Raw genomic sequence first — 22951 nt, forward strand, 5'->3', positions numbered from 1 at the left:
AGATCTGGCAACTGATGGCTTACATGGGATAAGGCAGACTGAAATATAACATCAAATATTGCAAACATAGATTGGAAGATTGGAATACCAGTGAAACCTTTGATATATATATAAAACACAAGTATAAAATGTATAGTTATACCTTTCTTGATCTAACAAAGACAAATATTCAGTTTATTACTTTAATTTTTTGTAAAATTTTTCAGAAGTATTGGTTCATTAAACACCTACCTTCTCCACTTCAGCTTTTTTCTCTGTAAGAAGAGCTACTGTCCGTTTATGAGCATCATTAATAAGTATTCGTACTTCATCGTCTATCAGTCTTGCAGTAGCTTCACTATATGGTTTCTCCAATACCATGTCTCCTTGTCGTGGAAGGTCAAAGGAAATCTGTCCCACTTTTTCATTCATACCAAACTGAACAATCTAAAAGAGAAGAAACATCTTAATGACTTGCATCTTAATGCTTATACTTTTGAAAGCAGCAAAGATGATCAAACAGGAAAAAGCAGTACAGCCTAGCTCTTTCCCACAGCTACTCCGATCAAGATCTATAAAAAACATTGGATTGAATTGTGATCAAGAAACACAAGGAAAAAAATCACCCTGGATCATTTTTCTAACTGGGATTAAAATAGGGAGCCAATTCAGCAGGCAATAAAGACAGGGTCTAGCCATAAGGGTGCTATTCAGAACCTTCCAAACTGTAAAACAAAATAAAGACTATAGCTAGCTATATACTAAGACAAGAAGTGATCATAAATTACACTGTTTAGGGAGAAGGAAAAGGATCCATCTGGAAGTCAGATTGTTCTAGTCACACAGCCAGTTCACAGAACTAATATAGATTTAGGAGGGAACCTGTGCCTAGAAATGGTCTGCTTATAGTTATATATCAGGCCAAGGAATCATCATAGATCTGAGGATGTGTATTAGGCAGGAGTAGAAACAGAAGCCAGCAGTGGCTATGTAGTTCTGAACCTGGCCTCTGGAATAGGATATTAGAATCCATCCCCAGTTTTGATCAGAAGCCTACAGCTGAGAAAGTAGAGTAGGGAACTCACACTTGTGTGTTTTGAAACAGACAACTGACATGGCTAATGTCAGCAGCAATTTTAGACTAAAAATACAAATCTGTCTGAAATATAATCTAAGTTACTTAGCAGCTTTTTCTTTTCCTTCTTTACACTTATCAGGCCACAAGTTTTGATTTTTTTTAAGTTCAATCACTTTCTTTTATGAAATGCATTTTGACCCAAAGATTATAAATGTCAATTTCATATACAATCTAAGGAGAGAAACCCTATTTCAAACACCTACTTGCGCATATGCACTCTGAGTTACTTTCCTCAAGTCATCTTGAGCTCCAGTTGTAATTCTTCCAAAAAAGATTTCTTCTGAGACACGTCCTCCTAAAGTCATACACATCCTATCCAAAAGCTGTTCTTTGGTATAAAGGTATTGCTCTTTGGGTAAATACTGAGCATAACCCAAACCTTTTCCACGTGGGATGATGGATACCTTTAGAAGGAAGAAACAGATTTGTTAAATACTCTACAATATGCTAAATTTAACAAAACATTCCCCTACAGAGGAAGAGATTCCAAAGTCTACTTGTTTTATGGGAAAAAAAAAATAAACCTATATAAGAACCAAAAAAAAAAAAAAAAAAAAAAAAAAATCTACATTTGCTGCAAGCAAATGACTGACAGCTTTTAACAGTCATGAGTTTACTTTTGGATTCACTCCCTATTAGTGTTACTTAATGTTTTTTATTCTTGTTTTATTTGACAACACAATATGAACCATTTTACTACTTTGTAAAATGTGCCAATGATACTTCAGGTATACAGTGATTCCTTTTGGCTGTCTCCCTGAAAGCTCATCAAAAATTATGCAAACCTCATTTAACTAGTAAAGCTTGAAATTTTATATATCATAGGTATCCACTGCACATTCTTATGAAAGAAAATGGGGAAAATAGAGCTGTTCTGGCAATCTACTTGGAAATGTCATACATACTTCAATATTTCTATTGTTTATTTTCTTACTAATGTGAGTACTCCCTTCAAGAAAAAGATCACAATTTAGCTTTCCCATTTTTATTCCATACTTCTGATTCTCTTGTAAATCTGAAGGCAGGAGTATTCCTCCAGATTTCTTAACATTACAAGAATATCAATGTTTCTTGCCAGCTGTTAATGAATATGGGATAGGGTAGGGGAGAGGAGGTTCATATATGTTACAATAATTTGGACTGAAATGCTTAAATTCCTTAAACCAATCTCTTATAGATAAGGTCATATACTGCTGTGATTGTGACATACTGTTCTGGAGAACAATGAAAAAAGAAAAATAGAAATGGAACAAATTTTTCTTTCTCCTTGCCCTTTTAATTTATTTAAGTATCCTAGAATCAATTCCTCTAGTCTATTTGGATTTTGTTCTCAATTCTTATTAAGGAATTTGTTTGTATAAATAATGAACATTATGAAAAGCTAAGTACTATTTTAAAAATCTGTGAACCATCATATAATAAAATCTTAATTAATTAAAATGTTTTGGTAATGGCATGCTCAGATTAATTAAACTTTACTAGGATTTAAAAGAAAGCCCTGTTTTACATTCAAAAATTTTTACAAAGAAAAATGCAAATTAAAGCAATTCTAAGATTCTATCTTACAGACATTGGATTGACAAAGTTAAGAAAAAGGGAAAATGACAAATACTTGAGGGACTGTGGCAAAACAACCACATTAATGACAGTAAAACTATAAACTAATACAGTTACTCTAGAAAGTAACTTAGAATTGTGCTCCCCGCCCCAATCTACTAAACTGTATATACCTTCTGATTATCATTACTAGGTCTATACTACAAAGAGATTAAAGAAAAAGGAAAAGAATCTATGTGCACAAAATTATTTATAATGCTTCTTTTTTGTATTGGAAAAAAAGCAAACTAAGAGGAAGCCTATAAATCAGGGGAAAAGTGAACAAATTATGATATATGAATGTAAGAATCCTAAGGAATGATGAAGAGGATGGTTTCAGAAAAACTTGATTAAACATGTATGAACATCATGTTACATAGTGAAGTATTCATGGCCAGAAGAAGAATTTATATAATAAAAATATTGTAAAGACAAACAAGTTTGAAAGATATTAACTTTGAAATTGAAAGTATTGAAAGATAAAATGACCAAATACAATTCCTAATAATCCAGACCAAAGAATGCTAACTATATCCTGACAGAGAAGTAGTGAATTTAGGGTGTAAAAAGAGATAAATATTTTTTAGACATGGCCAATGGAGGAATTTGTATTTGTTACAATCTGTTTTTCTTTCTGTTTCAATGGAGTAAAGAATAAGGTAAAAGGAAGAGAAAATAGATTTTTGTTCATTTAAATCAATTTCAAAAAATTTTGTAAAATTTTGTGGTTTCATGACTTTGTAAATATGGTTTACAATCTTTCTTGAATGATGCAAAATCTTGATGTGTTTTGGGATCACAGTTTTCTACAATGATAATTGAACAGTGTCATAAATATAGATGAAAAAATGGGTTATGTTGAATAGATACTAACTCAAGGATAACTGTCATTTGAATTAAATCCCTGATATCATTTGGTCCACATTTCCATCCCCATTTCATTGTTTCCTAAAAGTTTGAGAGTAGAGCTGATTTTGGAGACAGAAAGAGGGACTCCTAGTACTTGAGAATTCCAAATAAATGAGTCCTGGAAGTTTTAGATTTCAATACATATTTTAGTGTACCCCACAATCTACACTATTAAATATCTTCAATCATTTTTCTCAAAAAGATAGGATCATAAAATCATAGATTGAGAGCTAGAAAGGGCCTTATAGGTTTTACATTTTTATCTTAACTCTATTGTGCTTCTTCTGAAAGAATTAACATATATATAGAATAATATCTATTTCCTAAGGTTTGCCCAAGTATGGAGTTAAAGACTCTAAACAAGTGTCACCAAAGGTCAAAATCTCTAATATTCCATCTTTATTCACAATAAAATTCTTGCTTTTAAAGAATCCTATTCAACTAATTATTTTTCAAGATTTAAACTGGAGCACTATCATTTACTAAATTGAACTAGCAACACTATATTAATTCTCAACACTAAACTCAAATAGTACAAAGTCATCTGCTCTTATTTGAGATTTAGAATGTACAGATTATCATGTACCAACTTGTTCTTTATAGCTCATTTCCCGTTCCACTAGGTGGAGACTAGACTCTTTAAATCTTACAAATGTTTTCTGATAGTAATGGAATATAGTACTATAAGAAATGATGACCAGACTGATTTCAGAAAAACCTGTTAGAGTTATATGAACTGATACAAAGAAAAATGAGTAGAACCAGAACACTGTACACAGTAACACAAATACTGTACAATGATCAACTGTAAATGACTTAGCTATTCTCAGCAATACAATGATCCAATGATCCAAGACAGTTGAAAGGAATGAATATAAAAAATGCTATTCACCTCCAGTGTGAATGCAGATGATAGTATATTATTTTTCACTCTCTGCAATTTTTTTCCCCTTTGGATCCATATCTTCTTTTACAACAAGAATAATAAAATAATATGTTTTACATGACTGAATATGTATAACCTATATCAAATTGCTTTCTGTCTCAAGGAGACAGATGATAAGGAAAAGAGAAAATTTGGAACTGAAAATTTAAAAGAAAAATTAATATTAAAAATCATTTTTACATGTAATTGGGGAAAAAACAAAGTGCTATTTAAAAAAAAATGATTCTTTAACATGAGAAAATATGCTTTTCCCCCTCCACTTCCTTGTAGAGGTGAAAAGTTTATAAGTATTGCTCATTGTATATATTTTCATATTTTTTTTCAATCAATCAAAAAACATCTATTAAGCCATTCTGGATGGCAGACAGATGGACAGCTAACTAGATGATAAAATGGATAGAGTGCTAGACCTGGAGTCAGGAAAAACTGAGGTCAAATCTGGCCTCAAATACTTACTAGCTATGTGACCCTGGGTCAGTCACTTAACCCTGTTTGCCTTGGTGTTTTTCATCTGTAAAATGAGCTGGAGAAGGAAATGACAAACACTCCACTATCTTTGCCAGGAAAACCCTAAATGGGATCACAGAGAGTCAGACACAACTGAAACAATTGAACAACAATAAGAAATGCCAAGCATCATGCTAAACTCTAGAGAGGGGAGGTCAAACATGCAAACTAAAGAGCAAGTTATATACAGGATAAATAGGAAATAATGAATAGAAGACAATGGAATTAAGAGGAGTTGGGGAAAGATTTCCTGTAAAAAGTGGAATTTTAGCTAGAACTTAAAGAAAATTAGGGAAATCAGTAGTTTGGGTGGAAGAGAAAGAGCATGGAAGACAAGGAGGACAGCCAGAGAAAATTCCTGGTCCCAAGAAATGAAGTGTATTGTTCATGGAATAACCAAGAGAGCAGTATCACTGGATTTAAAAATACATACTGGACAAGTAGAAAGGGACTAGTTTTTTGTGATGTATTGATAAGTTATGCTTATTTTTTACCACTTATTTTTTGTTTTGGTCTTAAAAATATTTGTTATAAGGGAGAGCTCTCAGAGTGGGCAGGGGAAAAGGTAGGAAAAGTTACTGTGTTGTTTTTCTTCCCGGGTTATTTATACCTTCTGAATCCAATTCTCCCTGTGCAACAAGAAAACTGTTTGCTTCTGCACACATATGTTGTATCTAGGATATACTATAACCTATTCAACATGTAAAGGACTGTTTGCCATCTGGGGGAGGAGGTGGAAGGAGGGAGGAGAAAAATTGGAACAGAAGTGAGTGCAAGGCAGATGATATGATGGTATACCTACAGAACCCCAGAGATTCTACTAAAAAGCTATTAGAAATAATTTTAGCAAAGTAGCAGGATATAAAATAAATCCCCATAAATCCTCAGCATCACCAACAAAATCCAACAGCAAGAGAAATTCCATTCAAGAACTGTTGATGTGACCCATAAAATATTTGGGAATCTATCTACCAAAGGAAAGTCAGGAATTATATGAGCAAAATTACAAAAAAAGTTTCCACACAAATAAAGTCAGACTTAAATAAAAGAGAAAAATATTAAGTGCTCTTGGATAGGCTGAGCGAATATAATAAAGATGACAATACTCCCTAAACTAATCTATTTATTTAGTGCTATACCAATCAGACTTCCAAGAAAATATTTTAATGATCTAGAAAAAATAACAACAAAATTCATATGGAACAATAAAAAGTCGATAATCTCAAGGGAATTAATGAAAAAAAATCAAAGGAAGGTGGCCTAGCTGTACCTGATCTAAAATTATATTATAAAGCAGCAGTCACCAAAACCATTTGGTATTGGCTAAGAAACAGATTAGTTGATCAGTGGAAAAGGTTAGGTTCACAAGACAGAATAGTCAACTACAGCAATCTAGTGTTTGACAAATCCAAAGATCCTAACTTTTGGGATAAGAATTCATTATTTGATAAAAACTGCTGGGATAATTGGAAATTAGTATGGCAGAAATTAGGCATGGACCCACACTTAACACCATATACCAAGATAAGATCAAAATGGGTCCATGACCTAGGCATAAAGAATGAGATTATAAATAAATTAGAGGAACATAGGATAGTTTATCTCTCAGACTTGTGGAGAAAGAAATTTGTGACCAAAGATGAACCAGAGACCATTACCGATCACAAAATAGAAAATTTTGATTATATCAAATTAAAAAGCCTTTGTACAAACAAAACTAATGCAAACAAGATTAGAAGGGAAGCAACAAACTGGGAAAACATCTTCACAGTTAAAGGTTCTGATAAAGGCCTCATTTCCAAAATATATAGAGAACTGACTCAAATTTATAAGAAATCAAGCCATTCTCCAATTGATAAATGGTCAAAGGATATGAACAATTTTCAGATGATGAAAGTGAAACTATTACCACTCATATTGATCAGAGAAATGCAAATTAAGACAACTCTGTGATACCACTACATACATACCACTACACACCTGTCAGATTGGCTATGATGACAGGAAAAAATAATGATGAATGTTGGAGGGGATGCGGGAAAACTGGGACACTGATGCATTGTTGGTGGAGTTGTGAACGAATCCAACTATTCTGGAGAGCAATCTGGAATTATGCCCAAAAAGTTATCAAACTGTGCATACCCTTTGATCCAGCAGTGCTACTACCCCAAAGAGATACTAAAGAAGGGAAAGGGACCTGTATGTGCCAAAATGTTTGTGGCAGCCCTGTTTGTAGTGGCGAGAAACTGGAAACTGAATGGATGCCCATCAATTGGAGAATGGCTGGGTAAATTGTGGTATATGAATGTTATGGAATATTATTGTTCTGTAAGAAATGACCAGCAGGATGAATACAGAGAGGACTGGCGAGACTTACATGAACTGATGCTAAGTGAAATGAGCAGAACCAGGAGATCACTATACACTTCGACAACGATATTGTATGAGGATGTATTCTTTTTTTTTTTTTTTTTTTTTATATATATAAATTTTATTTTATTTAATAATAACTTCGCATTGACAGAATCCATGCCAGGATAATTTCTACACGACATTATCCCTTGCAATCACTTATGTTTCGTTTTTTCCCCTTCCTCCCTCCTCCCCCTCCCCCCCCCCCCAGGATGGCAAGCAGTCCTATATATGCTAAACATGTTGCAGTATATCCTAGATACAATACATATTTGCAGAACCGAACAGTTCTCTTGTTGCACAGGGAGAATTGGATTCAGAAGGTAAAAATAACTCGGGAAGAAAATCAAAAATGCAAATAGTTCACATTCATTTCCCAGTATTCCTTCTTTGGGTGTAGCTGTTTCTGTCCATCATTTCTCCAATGAAACTCATTTAAGTCTCTTTGTCAGAGAAATCCACTTCCATCAGAATACAATGAGGATGTATTCTGATGGAAGTGGATTTCTTTGACAAAGAGACCTAACTGAGTTTCAATTGATAAATGATGGACAGAAGCAGCTACACCCAAAGAAAGAACACTGGGAAACGAAAGTTAACTATTTGCATTTTTGTTTTTCTTCCCGGGTTATTTTTACTTTCTGAATCCAATTCTCCCTGTGCAACAAGAGAACTGTTCGGTTCTGCAAACATATACTGTATCTAGGATATACCGCAACATATCTAACATATATAGGATTGCTTGCCATCTAGGGGAGGGGGTGGAGGAAGGAAGGGGAAAAATCGGAACAGAAACAAGTGCAAGGGATAATATTATAAAAAAATTACCCTGGCACGGATTCTGTCAATATAAAGTTATTATTAAATAAAATAAAATAAAATATTAAAAAAAAAAGTGAGTGCAAGGGATAATGCTGTAAAAAATTACCCTGGCATGGGTTCTGTCAATAAAAAGTTATTTAAAAAAAAAGAAAGAAAGAAAAGAAAAGTTATTGTGGTGTTTTTCTTCTTTAAACTATAAGATCGTTCTCTCTGGGAGAAGGTTTCTTGGGGAGGTTTTCTGGAGGCAGCCTTAGTTTCAGTTGAAAGTAATAATCACCCAAATGCAGCCAGGTTTTAAAAGTTCAGATCTTTTATTCTCTCCAATATAGCCCGGTTAGTTTTCTTAGAGGCTTCTCTCTCTCCTTGGCTCTAAGAGTTCCCTCCGAATGTCTCCAAATCCAAAGGTTTGTCCTTCAGCCTCCAGCTAGCACCAAGGTGGAAGATGCAATGAATCTCTCTTGCCTCGGAGAGAGGGCTTGTGGGTTTCCTCCCAGAGTGTTCCTCTCCCACCCCAGTCAATGTTCCAAAGTAACTCATTTGACTGGCTCCCTGAAGCTCTATTTATGCTCCTTCTCCAAGAGTGGGATTGTGGGAGATGAGAGAGTGGGATTATGGGTTTCCTTCCAGCATGCTCTCTGGCCCTAAGAGCTTCAAGGGAGGTGTGAATCCGGATATCTCATACTAAACCCTGAAATCTCCCAAACATGTGAAAGATGTGAACACAAGCATTGTTTCTCAGTTCCACTTAATACCTTGTTTCTTCTGGCCCAAAATGAAACAGCCCACTCACCCATAAACTATATACTTTTTAGTACACCAATAGCAATCTGCATAAAGCATATAATCCAAATATTGTATTATCACATGATCATTGACCATAGTGGAACAGAACTTGCTATTTCTTTATTATACCCAATAACTCTATAAATGATTGTTACATTTGTTTGATATCTACTATTTGTAATTATAATTCACTTAGTTCATTACGTACAAGTTTCAGAAATTAAATATCTTTAAAAAAAAAACTACATTCTATTCATGAATCAACAGTCCCCAGTATGTGCTATGTATGTGAGGTTAGTATAGAATGGACTACTGCTCAACTACTATGTCTGTTTTCACAAATATCTTTGCCACTCTCATCACTACTTTCTACTCAGGTATCAAGGAGGGAAAGCCAATGAAGATGTGAAAACATATCCTTGTAGGATCAGATCAATCATACTGAACCATGCTAAATTAGATAATTACTGTCTCTATCAACTCTAATGACTTAACAATTTGTAAAGATTGCAACAAGTTACTACAGGGAATCTATGGTAATATTTTTTAAAAGACATTAATAAAAAGTTTTTTGTCTTTTTTTTTTTTTTTTTTAAAGAGTGGTCTTTTAAAAAAAAGTGGTTTTTTTTTTTTTTTACAGATAGCTATAGATTTTTTTTTTTTAAAGGATGACAAATATTGCTGGGAAAATTGGAAATTAGTATGTCAGAAACTAGGCATTGACCCATACTAACACCGTACACCAAGACAAGGTCAAAATGGGTTCATGATCTAGGCATAAAGAATGAGATTATAAATAAATTGGAAGAGCATACGATAGTTTACCTCTTAGACCTGTGGAAGAGGGAGGAATTTATGACCAAAGAAGAACTAGAGAGCACTATTGATCACAACATAGAAAATTTTGATTATATCAAATTGAAAAGTTTTTGTACAAACAAAACTAATGCAGACAAGATTTGAAGGGAAACAATAAACTGGGAAAAGATTTTTACAGTCAAAGGTTCTGATAAAGGCCTCATTTCCAAAATATATAGAGAATTGACTCAAATTTATAAGAAATCAAGCCATTCTCCAATTGATAAATGGTCAAAGGATATGAACAGACAATTTTCAGATGATGAAATTAAAACTATTTATAACCATATGAAAATATGCTCCAAATCATTATTAATCAGATAAATGCAAATTAAGACAACTCTGAGATACCACTACATACCTGTCAGATTAGCTAGAATGACAGGGAAAGATAATGCGTAATGTTGGAGGGGGTGTGGGAAAACAGGGACAATGATACATTGTCGGTGGAACTGTGAACACATCCAGCCATTCTGGAGAACAATTTGGAACTATACTCAAAAAGTTATCCAACTGTGCATACCCTTTGATCCATCAGTATTTCTACTGGGCTTATATCCCAAAGAAATACTGAAGAAGGGAAAGGGACCTGTATGTGCCAAAATGTTTGTGGCAGCCCTGTTTGTAGTGGCTAGAAGTTGGAAAATGAATGGATGTCCATCAATTGGAGAATGGTTGAGTAAGTTTCGGTATATGAACGTTATGGTATATTATTGTTCTCTAAGAACTGACCAGCAGGATGAATACAGAGAGGCTTAGAGACACTTATATGAACTGATGGTAAGTGAAATGAGCAGAATCAGGAGATCATCATATACCTCAACAACAATACCGTATGAGGATGTATCTCTTTAATAAAGAGATCTAATTCAATTTCAATTGATCAAGGATGGACCCAAGCAGCTATATCCAAAGAAAGAACACTGGGAAATGAATATAAATTGCTTGCATTTTTGTTTTTCTTCCAGGGTTATTTATACCTTCTGAATCCAAATCTTCCAGTCCAGCAAGAGATCTCTTCAGTTCTGCACACATATATTGCATCTAGGATATACTGTAACCTATTTCACATGTATAGGACTGCTTGCCATCTGGGGCAGGAGGTGGAGGGAGGAAGGGTAAAAATTGGAACAGAAGTAAGTGCAAGGGATAATGTTGTAAAAAATTACCCAGGCATGGGTTCTGTCAATAAAAATATATATATATAAAAATAAAAATTTAAAAACAACCAGAATGGATTAAAAGCCAGAATCTGACAATATGTTGTTTATAGGAAATGCACTGAAAACAGGGAGATACATACAGAGTAAAGGTGAAAGGCTGGAGCAGAATCTACTATGTAGTGGATATAAACAGACAATTCTCAGTCGAAGAAATTGAAACTATTTATAGCCATATGAAAATATGCTCCAAATCATCATTAATCAGAGAAATGCAAATTAAAACAACTCTGAGATAACACTACACACCTGTCAGATTGGTTAGAATGACAGGGAAAGATAATGCGGAATGTTGGAGGGGATGTGGGAAAACAGGGACACTGATACAATGTTGGTGGAATTGTGAACACATCCAGCCATGCTGGACAGCAATTTGGAACTATGCTCAAAAACTTACCAAACTGTGCATACCCTTTGATCCAGCAGTGTTTCTACTGGGCTTATATCCCAAAGAGATACTAAAGAAGGGAAAGGGACCTGTATGTGCCAAAATGTTTGTGGCAGCTCTGTTTGTAGTGGCTAGAAGCTGGAAAATGAATGGATGCCCATCAATTAGAGAATGGCTAGGTAAATTGTGGTATATGAACATTATGGAATACTATTGTTCTGTAAGGAATGACCAGCAGGATGAATACAGAGAGGACTGGCGAGACTTACATGAACTGATGCTAAGTGAAATGAGCAGAACCAGGAGATCATTATATACCTCAACAATGATACTGTACGGGGATGTATTCTGATGGAAGAGGATTTCTTCGACCAAGAGATCTAACTCAGTTTCAATTGATCAAGGATGGACAGAAGCAGCTACACCCAAAGAAATAACGTTGGGAAATGAATATAAATTGCTTGCATTTTTGTTTTTCTTCCTGGGTTATTTATACCTTCTGAATCCAATTCTCCCTGTGCAACAAGAGAACTGTTTGGTTCTGCACACATAAATTGTATCTAGGATATACTGTAAGCTATTTAACATGTATAGGACTGCTTGCCATCTGGTGGAGGGGGTGGAGGGAGGGAGGGGAAAAATCGGAACAGAAGTGAGTGCAAGGGATAATGTTGTAAAAAATTACCCTGGCATGGGGTCTGTCAATAAAAAGTTATTTAAAAAAAAAAAAAGTAACCTCAGCCAGTCTTTGGCATCCTTGAGGTCAATTGAGCTTGGACACAAATACCTTACAGGATATGATGGACCTGGCTTTGTGCTAATTAAATTTAGCATGTTTACATGACTGCCCACATAATTCATCAGGTAAACAAAGGATTTTCACCTTATTAAAAATAAAACTAAATGAGAATTTTAAAAAAAGAATGAGATTATAAATAAATTGGAAGAGCATAGGATAGTTTACCTCTCAGACCTGTGGAAAAGGAAGGAATTTATGACCAAGAAGAACTAGAGATCATTATTGATTACAAAATAGAAAATTTTGATTATATCAAATTGAAAACTAATTGAAACAAAACTAATGCAGACAAGATTAGAAAGGAAGCAATAAATTGGGAAAAGATTTTTACAGTCAAAGGTTCTGATAAAGGCCTCATTTCCAAAATATATAGAGAATTGACTCTAGTTTATAAAAAATCAAGCCATTCTCCAATTGATAAATGGTCAAAGGATATGAACAGACAATTCTCAGATGAAGAAATTGAAACTATTTCTAGCCATATGAAAAGATGCTCCAAGTCATTATTAATCAGAAAAATGCAAATTTTGATGCTAAGTGAAATGAGCAGAACCAGAAGATCATTATATACCTCAACAACGATACTGTACAAGGATGTATTCTGATGGAAGTGGATTACCCAGGCATGGGTTCTGTCAATAAAAAGTTATAAGTATGAAAAAAAAAAAAAGAATGGTTTTCTATAGCTACAGTCAGATGATCCGAGTTCTAGTTCTAAGTTTGTCAATTTATTTCTAGCCATGTTGACCTTAAGCAGAATCACTCAAGTCTCCTCATCTGTAAAATGAAATTATTAATACCTATCCTGCCTATCTCAGAGGTTTTTCATGATAATTAAATGAGAACGTATGTGAATCTACCTTCAAAATGATAAAGCACTCCACAAATATAAGTGGATTATTCTTCTCTTAGGAAAAAACCAAAACCCACCAAGCCCCCTCCCCCACTACCCCCCCGCCACACACACACACACACACACACACACACACACACACACACACACATACAAAAATAGTCTCCGGGGAAATAAACATAAAATATAAAGACAAGAGAACATCTCAACCCTTCAAAAACCCATTGTATTTCCTCTATTGTCAACATAATCTCATTCTCTGTCAATTTTTTTTTTTTTTTGTATTTTAATGTTTCCCCTGGTTTTTGTTTCATAGCACTCTTGATCTTTAAATATTTTTTCTTCCTCTACTTCTGTCATTAACATAACTTCTTGGTGCCCAATTCCAGCAATTATTTTGTTTTCCCCTTTCTTTAGTTGCTGTACTCTTACAATAATGTAGTTTTTTAGTCTTTATTTACAAGGGAAAATAGGACATAAAAAATTAAGAAATAAACCACCAATCTAGGATAATTAGAAAAACATAAAAAACAGCCCAGCCTCCAACTAGGTTGTACCTAAATTTTCTAAGCTATGATTTTCTGGGGCTAGTTTGAAATGCTTTTGCAAAAATGGTGTCTGGAATGCTATCTCCTCATATTTTCTTCAAAGTATCCCTATCATTCTTCAAAGCACGACTCAGGTGGTACCTCCTACACAAAATCTTTTGTGATCCTCCCATGTGTTAGCTGTGTTTCCCTTTTGACATTACCTTATAGGTACTATGTATTTATTTGTAACTCTACAGGCTGTATTTCCAAGCAGTTATTTTTCTAATGAAAGACTCAACTACCTTGCAACACCAGAAGTGAAAGCAATCTTCTAATTTACAAAATCCTCAGGTGAATCTGAGATTGTCACCTACACATAATCCCAGTATTGTGTTCAACAAATGAGAAATGCTCTCAATTGCTCAATTGAGCAATTATGGAGTTTTGAGAGTTCTATGTATATTATCACAGAATTGCTCACAAGCTTTCTAGTAACTCTTCCTCTTCATACCTCCAACCAACAGAAAAAGAAAGATATGGGATTCCTAACAACCTTGAAAGCAGACTATAAAGATATCTCCAGAAGAATATAAAGATGTACCTGTCATATTGCTTCATTAAATTTTCTCTATTTCCTCTAAATAAATTATTTTTAAAAACTATTTTCCAAACTAGGTTTTCTTTTCTTTATTTTTCTTTTAATACTATAATCTCTTTAGATAAAAACAATCTTACATTTTTATACACTATTAAGTATGGAATTTTCCTTTAAAAACATTGTACAATTTAATCTGTAATGTTGATGAAAATTACTTTACCTTTAAAAGTGGATCCGCATGTTCCAAAAACCAGCCTGCAACTGCATGTCCTGCTTCGTGATATGCTACTGTCTTTTTCTCCTCTGGCTGTAAAACCTGAGTTTTTTTTTCCAAACCTAAAAAAAAGAATAAAGAAAAGCCAACCATTTTAAAAACGTTGGTACAAGATAATTATATACTCCAATAAATGTTATCTCAACAATGATGTAGGAACTTAGTTGCCTATAGCATTTCAAAAGTTCCAACCAGAAGTTTCTATGGCTTAAAAAAGCTAAAGGTGACTTCAAAATACACTAAATTCCTGCAATAACATTCAAAAACCACCAACACATACATACTCTATTGTCCACAAAATATTTTAGCAATTAAATAAAATTTTATAAGTCTAAATCTAAAAAATAAATTAACTGCTGACAGTCCCACCTATATTTCTAATCTAGTTGTTCTTCTTCTTCTTCTAACACTCTTTAATCTTGTTAAATGGACCTGATAAATGATAATCATATATAACATTCTCAGGATCCCAGATCTAAAGCTAGAAAGAACCTCAGAGAGTCTAACTTTTTTTTTAATCGATGAAAAAAATCAGAAAGGCTCAGAAACTTGTCCAAGACCACATAGTATCTTAGGCAGAATTTGAACATAAATCCTATAACTTTATAGTCAGTCTTCTTTCTCCATGTACCAGGCTGCTGTTGCATTTGCAAAGATGCCCCTCGTGACTAGAATGCCTTCTCTCTCCTCCTATTCCTCTCAGAGAATCCCTATCTTTCCTCAAAACACAGTTCAAGAGGCATCTTCCTATATAATGCTTTTCTTGATCCTGTTAGTAGTTTTTCTCTTTTGAAATTATTTTGTATTTTACTTATACAATAGAATTTTATGATAGAATATAAGGTCCTAGAGTCTCTGTTTAATCCCAGTTCACAGAACAATTGTTTGCATAAAGGAAGTACTTAATTAATTAATGTTTCTTGACAGACCTGCTGACCAAGAAACTGAAAAGTTTCCCCTGGGATGCTGAGAATTCCTTAGTACTAGATAGCTAAGAATTACCTATTATAACAGTCTAAAGGTCTCTGAGTTTCACTTAGAAGGCAAAAGAGACTCAGGAAAAGAAAGGAATAAATGTTGAATTAGAGACGATCTATTGCTTAAAAGGCCAAAAGAGCTAGCCAGGAGATAGGAGTAGGATTGAGGAGGATGTAATAATACTATGGGAGATTCAAATAAGCTACTTCAAATTGGTATGGGAATAACAAAAGCACTGAACTAATGTAATAACCCCGCTAGCACCCAGGACATCCCACAATCAGCCGGAATCAGGATAAGCAAAAGTCCATCTTTATTCTTGGTCTTTAGGGACAGAAGTGAAGGGGATGGAAGAGAATCTCTGCAAGCGCCTTCTCCCTCCTCTATCACCAAGAGTGTGTCCCTGGCTAGCTTTACTCCACCCCCTAGTCCCTCCTACAATTCTCTATACACCAATCACTAAGCCAGTACAGATAGTGGAAAAGACCATTTTCCAAGCATATGCCCATAGAATATTGTCCAATCAGAAGTTAGCCTCAAGGGCTCCGCAGTTCTCATCTCAGTGCATAATTCTAGCCCTCTACAAACTAAAAATAAATATTTCCAGAAAAAAAAATGGGAAGAACAGAATGGACTTCAATAGCTAGCAAGAGACCCCATCTTCCAATGAAAGCTCTTTCTTATGTAAAATATTTCTTAAGCTAAACAATATTGATTTTAAGATCCTGTTATTTCAGAATCAATGAGTTGGTAAGTGCCCCAAAGTTCATCTAATCTAAAACTTTCTTAAACCAGAATCCATATGTATATAATATTCCCAACAAGAAACCATTTGGCCTTTGCTTAAAGAACTCTAGTGAATGATCTTAAGCAAATTAGATCATGTAATTATTCTATATATCTAGCATATATTAGAATTACAAAGATAAAAAAGAATAAGATACAAAGCTCTAATATTTTTTCTAAAAATAAGATATCCTTGCTATTCATCATCTCTAATTGAAGGGACTTTGAAGAAGTCACTGCCAACAACTGAAATCCCAGGGCTAGACTAGACACACAGGGTTTTTCATTTTGATATGTCATCCTATCTTAAGGCAGCTTCTGGTTCAGTAAGGCTGAAATTTGAACTTGTAAGTTTTTACCTCTCTCACAATGTATAGGCATACTATGTTTAACATCCATTCTCTCTCTTGCATTTTTAACCTCTTCCCCCTCCCCTATCCCATCTTTTTTTCCTCTAACAACAAATGTAAACAGGTCTCTCTATCTGGAAATTTTAAAAATCAACCATTTGGTTACCCTGTTAACCTATCATCCTGTAGCTGTGCTTCCTTTAAATCTCAAACTTGTGGAATTGGAATCTTACACCCAAAGTCTCCATATCCTCTCCATTCATTCATTAATCTCTTATAATCTGGTTGCTATATCCATGAACCACAGAAACTACATTCATAAAATTCAATAATAACCCTCTGCCCAATTCTATGGCCTTTTTCAAGGATCATTCTCTTCAATGTCCTTGTAGCTTGGCATTACTAACTAGCCTTCATTGAAATTCTCTTGCCATGTTTTTTCAGTCTGTTGCTGCTGCTTTTGGGCATTTGGGAAGTTTCTAGGCAGACTGGCTAACAAAACTAAAAACAACAAACATGTATTCAGTGTTTTAACTTACAGAAATAAAGATATTTGTGTATTAACTTGAGAAAACAGGAAGTATGGTGATATTGGAAGAGAACTGAGTTACTTTTGGATCACAATCACCAAATACAAGAATGGCACAACTCACATTATCCGGCAGATACAACATAACTGGTACCTAGTATCAAGGCATTGAGTGAGATTATCTTCAGACCACAGACCTTCAGAAGAGGAAGAGGATCTATATACCTCAGAGAGGTACCCTCTAGAGTAGACACTCAAATTATGCCAGGCTTTTGTCATATTTACTAGGATATACCTGGATTTCTCCCACATAAAAAACAACTTTAGGATGTGGACAAGGAATCCCTAGACCTTTAAAAGGAAGAGGGAAGTATTGCTAAAGCATGTCTTACAGATTTCACTCCTCTGATATTATAGGCAAGGAGGTACCAATTACTGAGATTGCTGAAAACACAAACATTTCCATTAAGGAAGGCACCAGATAAAGATTCCATAAAAGGCAGGTGATACAGTAGATATTTTGCTGCATTACCTACTCTGGAGACAGTGTACTTCAAGAAAAAAAGAGTCAAGAAAACCAGAAAGATTATCTAGACTGTCACATACCTGATTTCCATGACACTGTGCTACTCTGGTTATAATCCTTACTTCTTTCAATCTCACCTATTCTTCAAATATAATTCTGTTCTTACCTGATCAATATAGCCTGCCCTGACTGCCTTCTATCCACTATCCCCTGAGTAATCTCCTTCAGAACTCTCATATTTGTTTATAGAATTCATCTGACACAATACTCAACACCACACTGTTAACTTTCTATGTATAAAATTCTTTTAGTAAGTTTTTTTTAATTTTGAACTTAAATACAAAATAAGAAAAAAAATTGCCATATACACAGCAGACCACAAGAGAGGATCCAATATAAAACAATAAATTTTCGATTTCAAGAAAATCTATATAATAAATATTACATATTGTTTTCAAAGCTGCAGAGCTTTTCTTTGCTTCCTTGTTGGTTTTCTTTTGCTCTCTGTTGTGCACCTTTTCTTCTATTTTTTCCCCATTCCTCCTCCCCTAAAGAATGCTACAATTAAGCATGGAGATATATACACATATAAAAATATACAGATATAAAATTATACAATATATTCATATATATATATATATGAATGTGTGTGTGTATATATACACACACACATTCATACACATATCCGTAAACCCATATTATGCTTATTTCCATCTGTCAATTGTTTCTCTGAAGATGGATAGCATCTTCCTTCATAGAAATAAGTACTTCCATGTTTTTCTAAAACAACCAGCTCATTATTTCCTAAACCACAGCAGTATTCCAAACCAATCATATGCTATCTGAGATTGTCTATGAAAGTTTTTTTCAATTTTCTATATTTCTTCTATTCTTGGCTTACACAGGGCTTATTTATAAAAGAATTTAATTTAAAACAATCAAAATTATCCTTTCTATACTTCAATAATATTGTCCCTTATAATATAGTTTAAGATTTGAGACTGCTGAATCTATTTCCTTTACTTCTTTTTTTCTAGGTTTTTCAAAGTTCCTGACCTTTCATTCTTCCAAATGAACTTTCTTGTAATTTTTTCTAACTCAATAAACTAATTTTTTGGTAATTTAACTAGGATAGCATTGAATAAATAGATAAGTTAGGTAAAATTGTCATTTAAAATTTATATTGACTTTACTTATCCATGAACAATAAATATCACTTCAACTATTTAGATCTAACTTTATTTGTATAAAAAAAATTTTATTTTTATATTCATATAGTTCCTGTGTCTGTTTTGGCAGGTTATATGCTCAGGTATATTACACTGTCTAAGTATTTTGATTAGACTAAAACAATGTTGAATAAAATTACTGATACATAGTATAGTTTTCTTATTTTTCACTTTTGATGAAACCTATTTTAAGTCCATCCAAGATCATAATTACTATTCCTGCTTTTTTTTTTTTTTGCAAAATACATTCTACTTGTTCTCTTTATTTTATCTTTGTGTCTCTCATTTTTATAATATTTCCTGAAAATAGCACAGACTTGAATACAAATTTTTTTAATTGCTATTCATGTCCGTTTTATGGATAAATCCGTCCTATTTACATTCTGAAGTACAATATTTCCCTCCTTCTTATTTTTTTCACTATCTTTCTAAACCTTACTATTCTTACTCTATCCCTCCTCACTCTTCTGCTTTACTTCTACCCATCTATACTACCCTTCCATTCTTTAACCTACCCACCTCTTTAAATGTCCCTCCCTCCTCCTTTCCCTGCCATCCTATCTCCTTAACCTCTTATTTCTTTTTGAATTTAGAAGAGATTTTTTTTTTACCATTTTAGATAAACATGTATGTTGGGGACCATCTGATATTTCTCAGTGGAAAAGAAGGGGCTTTTTTAGTGCCAGTATCTTTCTCTGACAATGAACCCAGATCTTCTCTATCTCCATAATAACTATCTAAGGTTGGGTTCTTTCTCCTTTGCTTGTTCATTTTTATTTGTGTTTTTTTTTTTAAATTTTATTTTTAGTAGCTATTACACTAATAGTTGTAGTCCTAAGGTATGGAGAATGACACTCTTTAAGTCTCAGATCTTTCTTACTGTCTTGGGTCTGTCTTGGGGCCCAACCTTGGGCTCATCTCTCTAGTCCTAAGCCAAAGGTACAACCCGTAGTTACATTGGCCAGCAAAAGATCTTGTTCCCTATGGTCCCTTTGGTAGCTGCAAATTACAGCTATCCTCTCTGCCTGGGAACTGAATCTGTAAGTGCCCAGTCAGTAGGGCCGCTGCCCCTCACTATTGTACTCACAGGTATGTGCTTACCCTTTCTCCCTGCAGCCACAGTCTAGGACATCTCTGATCAGCAAAGCTGGGCCTGGCTTCCCTTAACAGTGGAAAGTCCCTCAATCTCCTATTCAGCCATCAGACCCCTTCCCATACACACCTACTGTCTGCAAAATTAAGTTTTTGAGTCTGTTTGCCCCTCAACCCAGCTGTCTAGGGGCTTGTTGTTTATGGATTCTGAAGAATGGGCCTGAAGATATGTGCACGTCAGGCCACTGGAGATTGCGTTTCTCCTGGAATCTTCTCAAATTGTCTTAGGAGAACAAGTAATTTGCCCCATGTTTATTTCTGCTGCTCAGAGGTAATATTCTGTCTTTTTTGTGGAGGAAATTTGGAGAGTTGAAAGTTTTCTGACTGATTCCACTATTTTCCCAGAATCCTATCCCCATGTATATAATTATGTTTTATAAACTCCTTAAAGAAATATACCAAAAGGCAGAATGGCACAATTTATGGAGCATCATCCTGGCAGTTAGGAAGATCATAGCTTCAAGTCCTAGATATGCTAACTGCTTACTAACTAGACTTTGGGCAAGTCACTTAATTTCTCAGGGACCCAAGCAATAAAACTCTACGTCATTACAGAAGAGTTGCTGTTATGCATTGCCAGAGGGAACCCTATACCTGAAGTTCCCCACACTGATGAATTCTCAGGTCCATTTCAAACAAAATATACAAAAAAACCCAAAACAAAACAGCCCACTCACCCATAAACTATATACTTTTTAGTACACCAATAGCAATCTGCATAAAGCATATAATCCAAATATTGTATTATCACATGATCATTGACCATAGTGGAACAGAACTTGCTATTTCTTTATTATACCCAATAACTCTATAAATGATTGTTATATTTGTTTGATATCTACTATTTGTAATTATAATTCACTTAGTTCATTACGTACAAGTTTCAGAAATTAAATATCTTAAAAAAAAAAACTACATTCTATTCATGAATCAACAGCCCCCAGTATGTGCTATGTATGTGAGGGTCAGTATAGAATGGACTACTGCTCAACTACTATGTCTGTTTTCACAAATATCTTTGCCACTCTCATCACTACTTTCTACTCAGGTATCAAGGAGGGAAAGCCAATGAAGATGTGAAAATCTAAAATTTAGTAAACACTTAAAAAATAAGTATAATATGTAAATCTTTTCTATCAATCTCAACTTTTTAGTTGAGAAGCTTAACTATGCTATTCTCTTCTCTTGAAACTTTAGCTCCCTTCTCCCACTGTTTACACCCTGCCAATCTTCAACTTTGGGTCAAATCTCTCTATCTACCTTCTCTATGCCTATTGGATAACTCCTGAATATTGTTAGAATAAAACTATGCTGCTAACTGGGTCCATTAAAAATTCATGTTATCTAAAAAGAACTAAGCCCTCACTACTACATGGCAATACTTTTATATGACTGATTATAAGGTACCTCTATCAGCTGTTATGAATGTTCTCCCTTCTCCTTAAGCCCTTAATGGCATACTACTTCCCTACCTTATAGGAGATGACCTCTCCTTTCCTGAAAAAATTGAGGCCAATTACTATGAGTTCCTTCATCTACCTGTAACATTTCAAAACCCCTTTACATCTCTTCTCCTTTGCTCTAATTTCTCAGTATGAAGTGGCCATTCTCCTTGCCAAGTTAATTCTAATATTATTCCCTGGATCCTGCACCCTCTATCTATACTGATAATTTGTTCTAACAATGATTCCATCCTAAATCTCATGTTCAATGTCTATCTACTCGCTCTTTCCTTGCTGCTTAGAAATATACTCAGATCTTACCTATTAGCTACATGGTACAATGAATAAAGCACTGGGCTTGGAGTTAGGAAGACTTGAGTTTAAATCCAGCCTCAGACATTTACTATCTTTGTGACTCTGGACAAGTTACTTAACCTCCATCTGACTCAAGCTCCTCAACTTTAAATGGGGATAATAATAGCACCTACCTCCCAGGATTGTTGTGATGATCAAATGAGAAAATATTTGAAAAGCTCTTAGCACAGTGCCTGGCACACAGGTAGCTGTTTAATAAATGCTTGTTTCTTTCCTTCCTTCCTTCCTTCCTAGCATTTAAGGAAAAAAATAAATAAACTTCATTTTACCCTGCCATCCACACTAATATCCTACATCTCTCTTACCTTTCACTTTTATTTAAAAAGAACAGCCTAATGTCCTTTGTAATCTAACTCCTGCTTCTACTATTCTACTGAAGCTTTCCCTAAAAAACTCTCAAAAAAAAAAAAAATCTCAACTTCTAAATCTACTAACCTTTTCAGGATCCTCATTCTCCTTGACTATTCTCCTGCTGAGCAGATTTTGGTAATATTGATTGTCCTATTAAAGAAAATCTACCCCATTCGCCTTTCACAATACTGATATTTTATTGTTATCTTTTCCCCAACTTCCTTCTTCTCAGCCTCTTTTTCCTATAGTTTTCTATTTCATGCCTTCTAAAATATCTGTGTCCCTCAAGACTCGGTTCTTGGCTCTTCCTCTTCTGTATATGTACTCTTTGTGATCTCATTTATTAAAATGGCTTCAATCATCACCTCTGCACAAATAGCTCCCAAATCCATATATTCAGTTCTATAAATGCTTACTGGATATCTTTACAAAGCTAGCTCTAAAGAATGTAAAACTGAATACATTCAAAATGAAAACTTCTCTAATATTCTGTCTTTTAAGGAACCTTACCATTTAGAAGGCTCAGAGACATTTTTAGATTTTTCTCTCACCCTTTAAATTTAAATCCCTTCACTTAAGAAATTCTATCAATTCATTCTCCACAAAATCTGACTCCTTTTC

General features: G+C 34.3%; 1 protein-coding gene across 1 annotated transcript in view; it reads right to left on the reverse strand.

Moving 5' to 3' along the window:
- AFG3L2 (AFG3 like matrix AAA peptidase subunit 2) overlaps positions 1–22951 on the reverse strand; it is a 57545-nt gene that overhangs the window by 1823 nt on the left and 32771 nt on the right. The window contains exons 14-16 of the mRNA XM_051970484.1: positions 14559–14674; positions 1321–1521; positions 232–426 (exon numbers count right to left, since the gene is read on the reverse strand). Of these exons, the coding sequence (XP_051826444.1) occupies positions 232–426; positions 1321–1521; positions 14559–14674 (512 nt within the window). The remainder of the gene's footprint in view (positions 1–231; positions 427–1320; positions 1522–14558; positions 14675–22951) is intronic.

Source organism: Antechinus flavipes, chromosome 1 (genome assembly GCF_016432865.1).
Source record: "Antechinus flavipes isolate AdamAnt ecotype Samford, QLD, Australia chromosome 1, AdamAnt_v2, whole genome shotgun sequence".
NCBI classification, from domain to species: domain Eukaryota; kingdom Metazoa; phylum Chordata; class Mammalia; order Dasyuromorphia; family Dasyuridae; genus Antechinus; species Antechinus flavipes.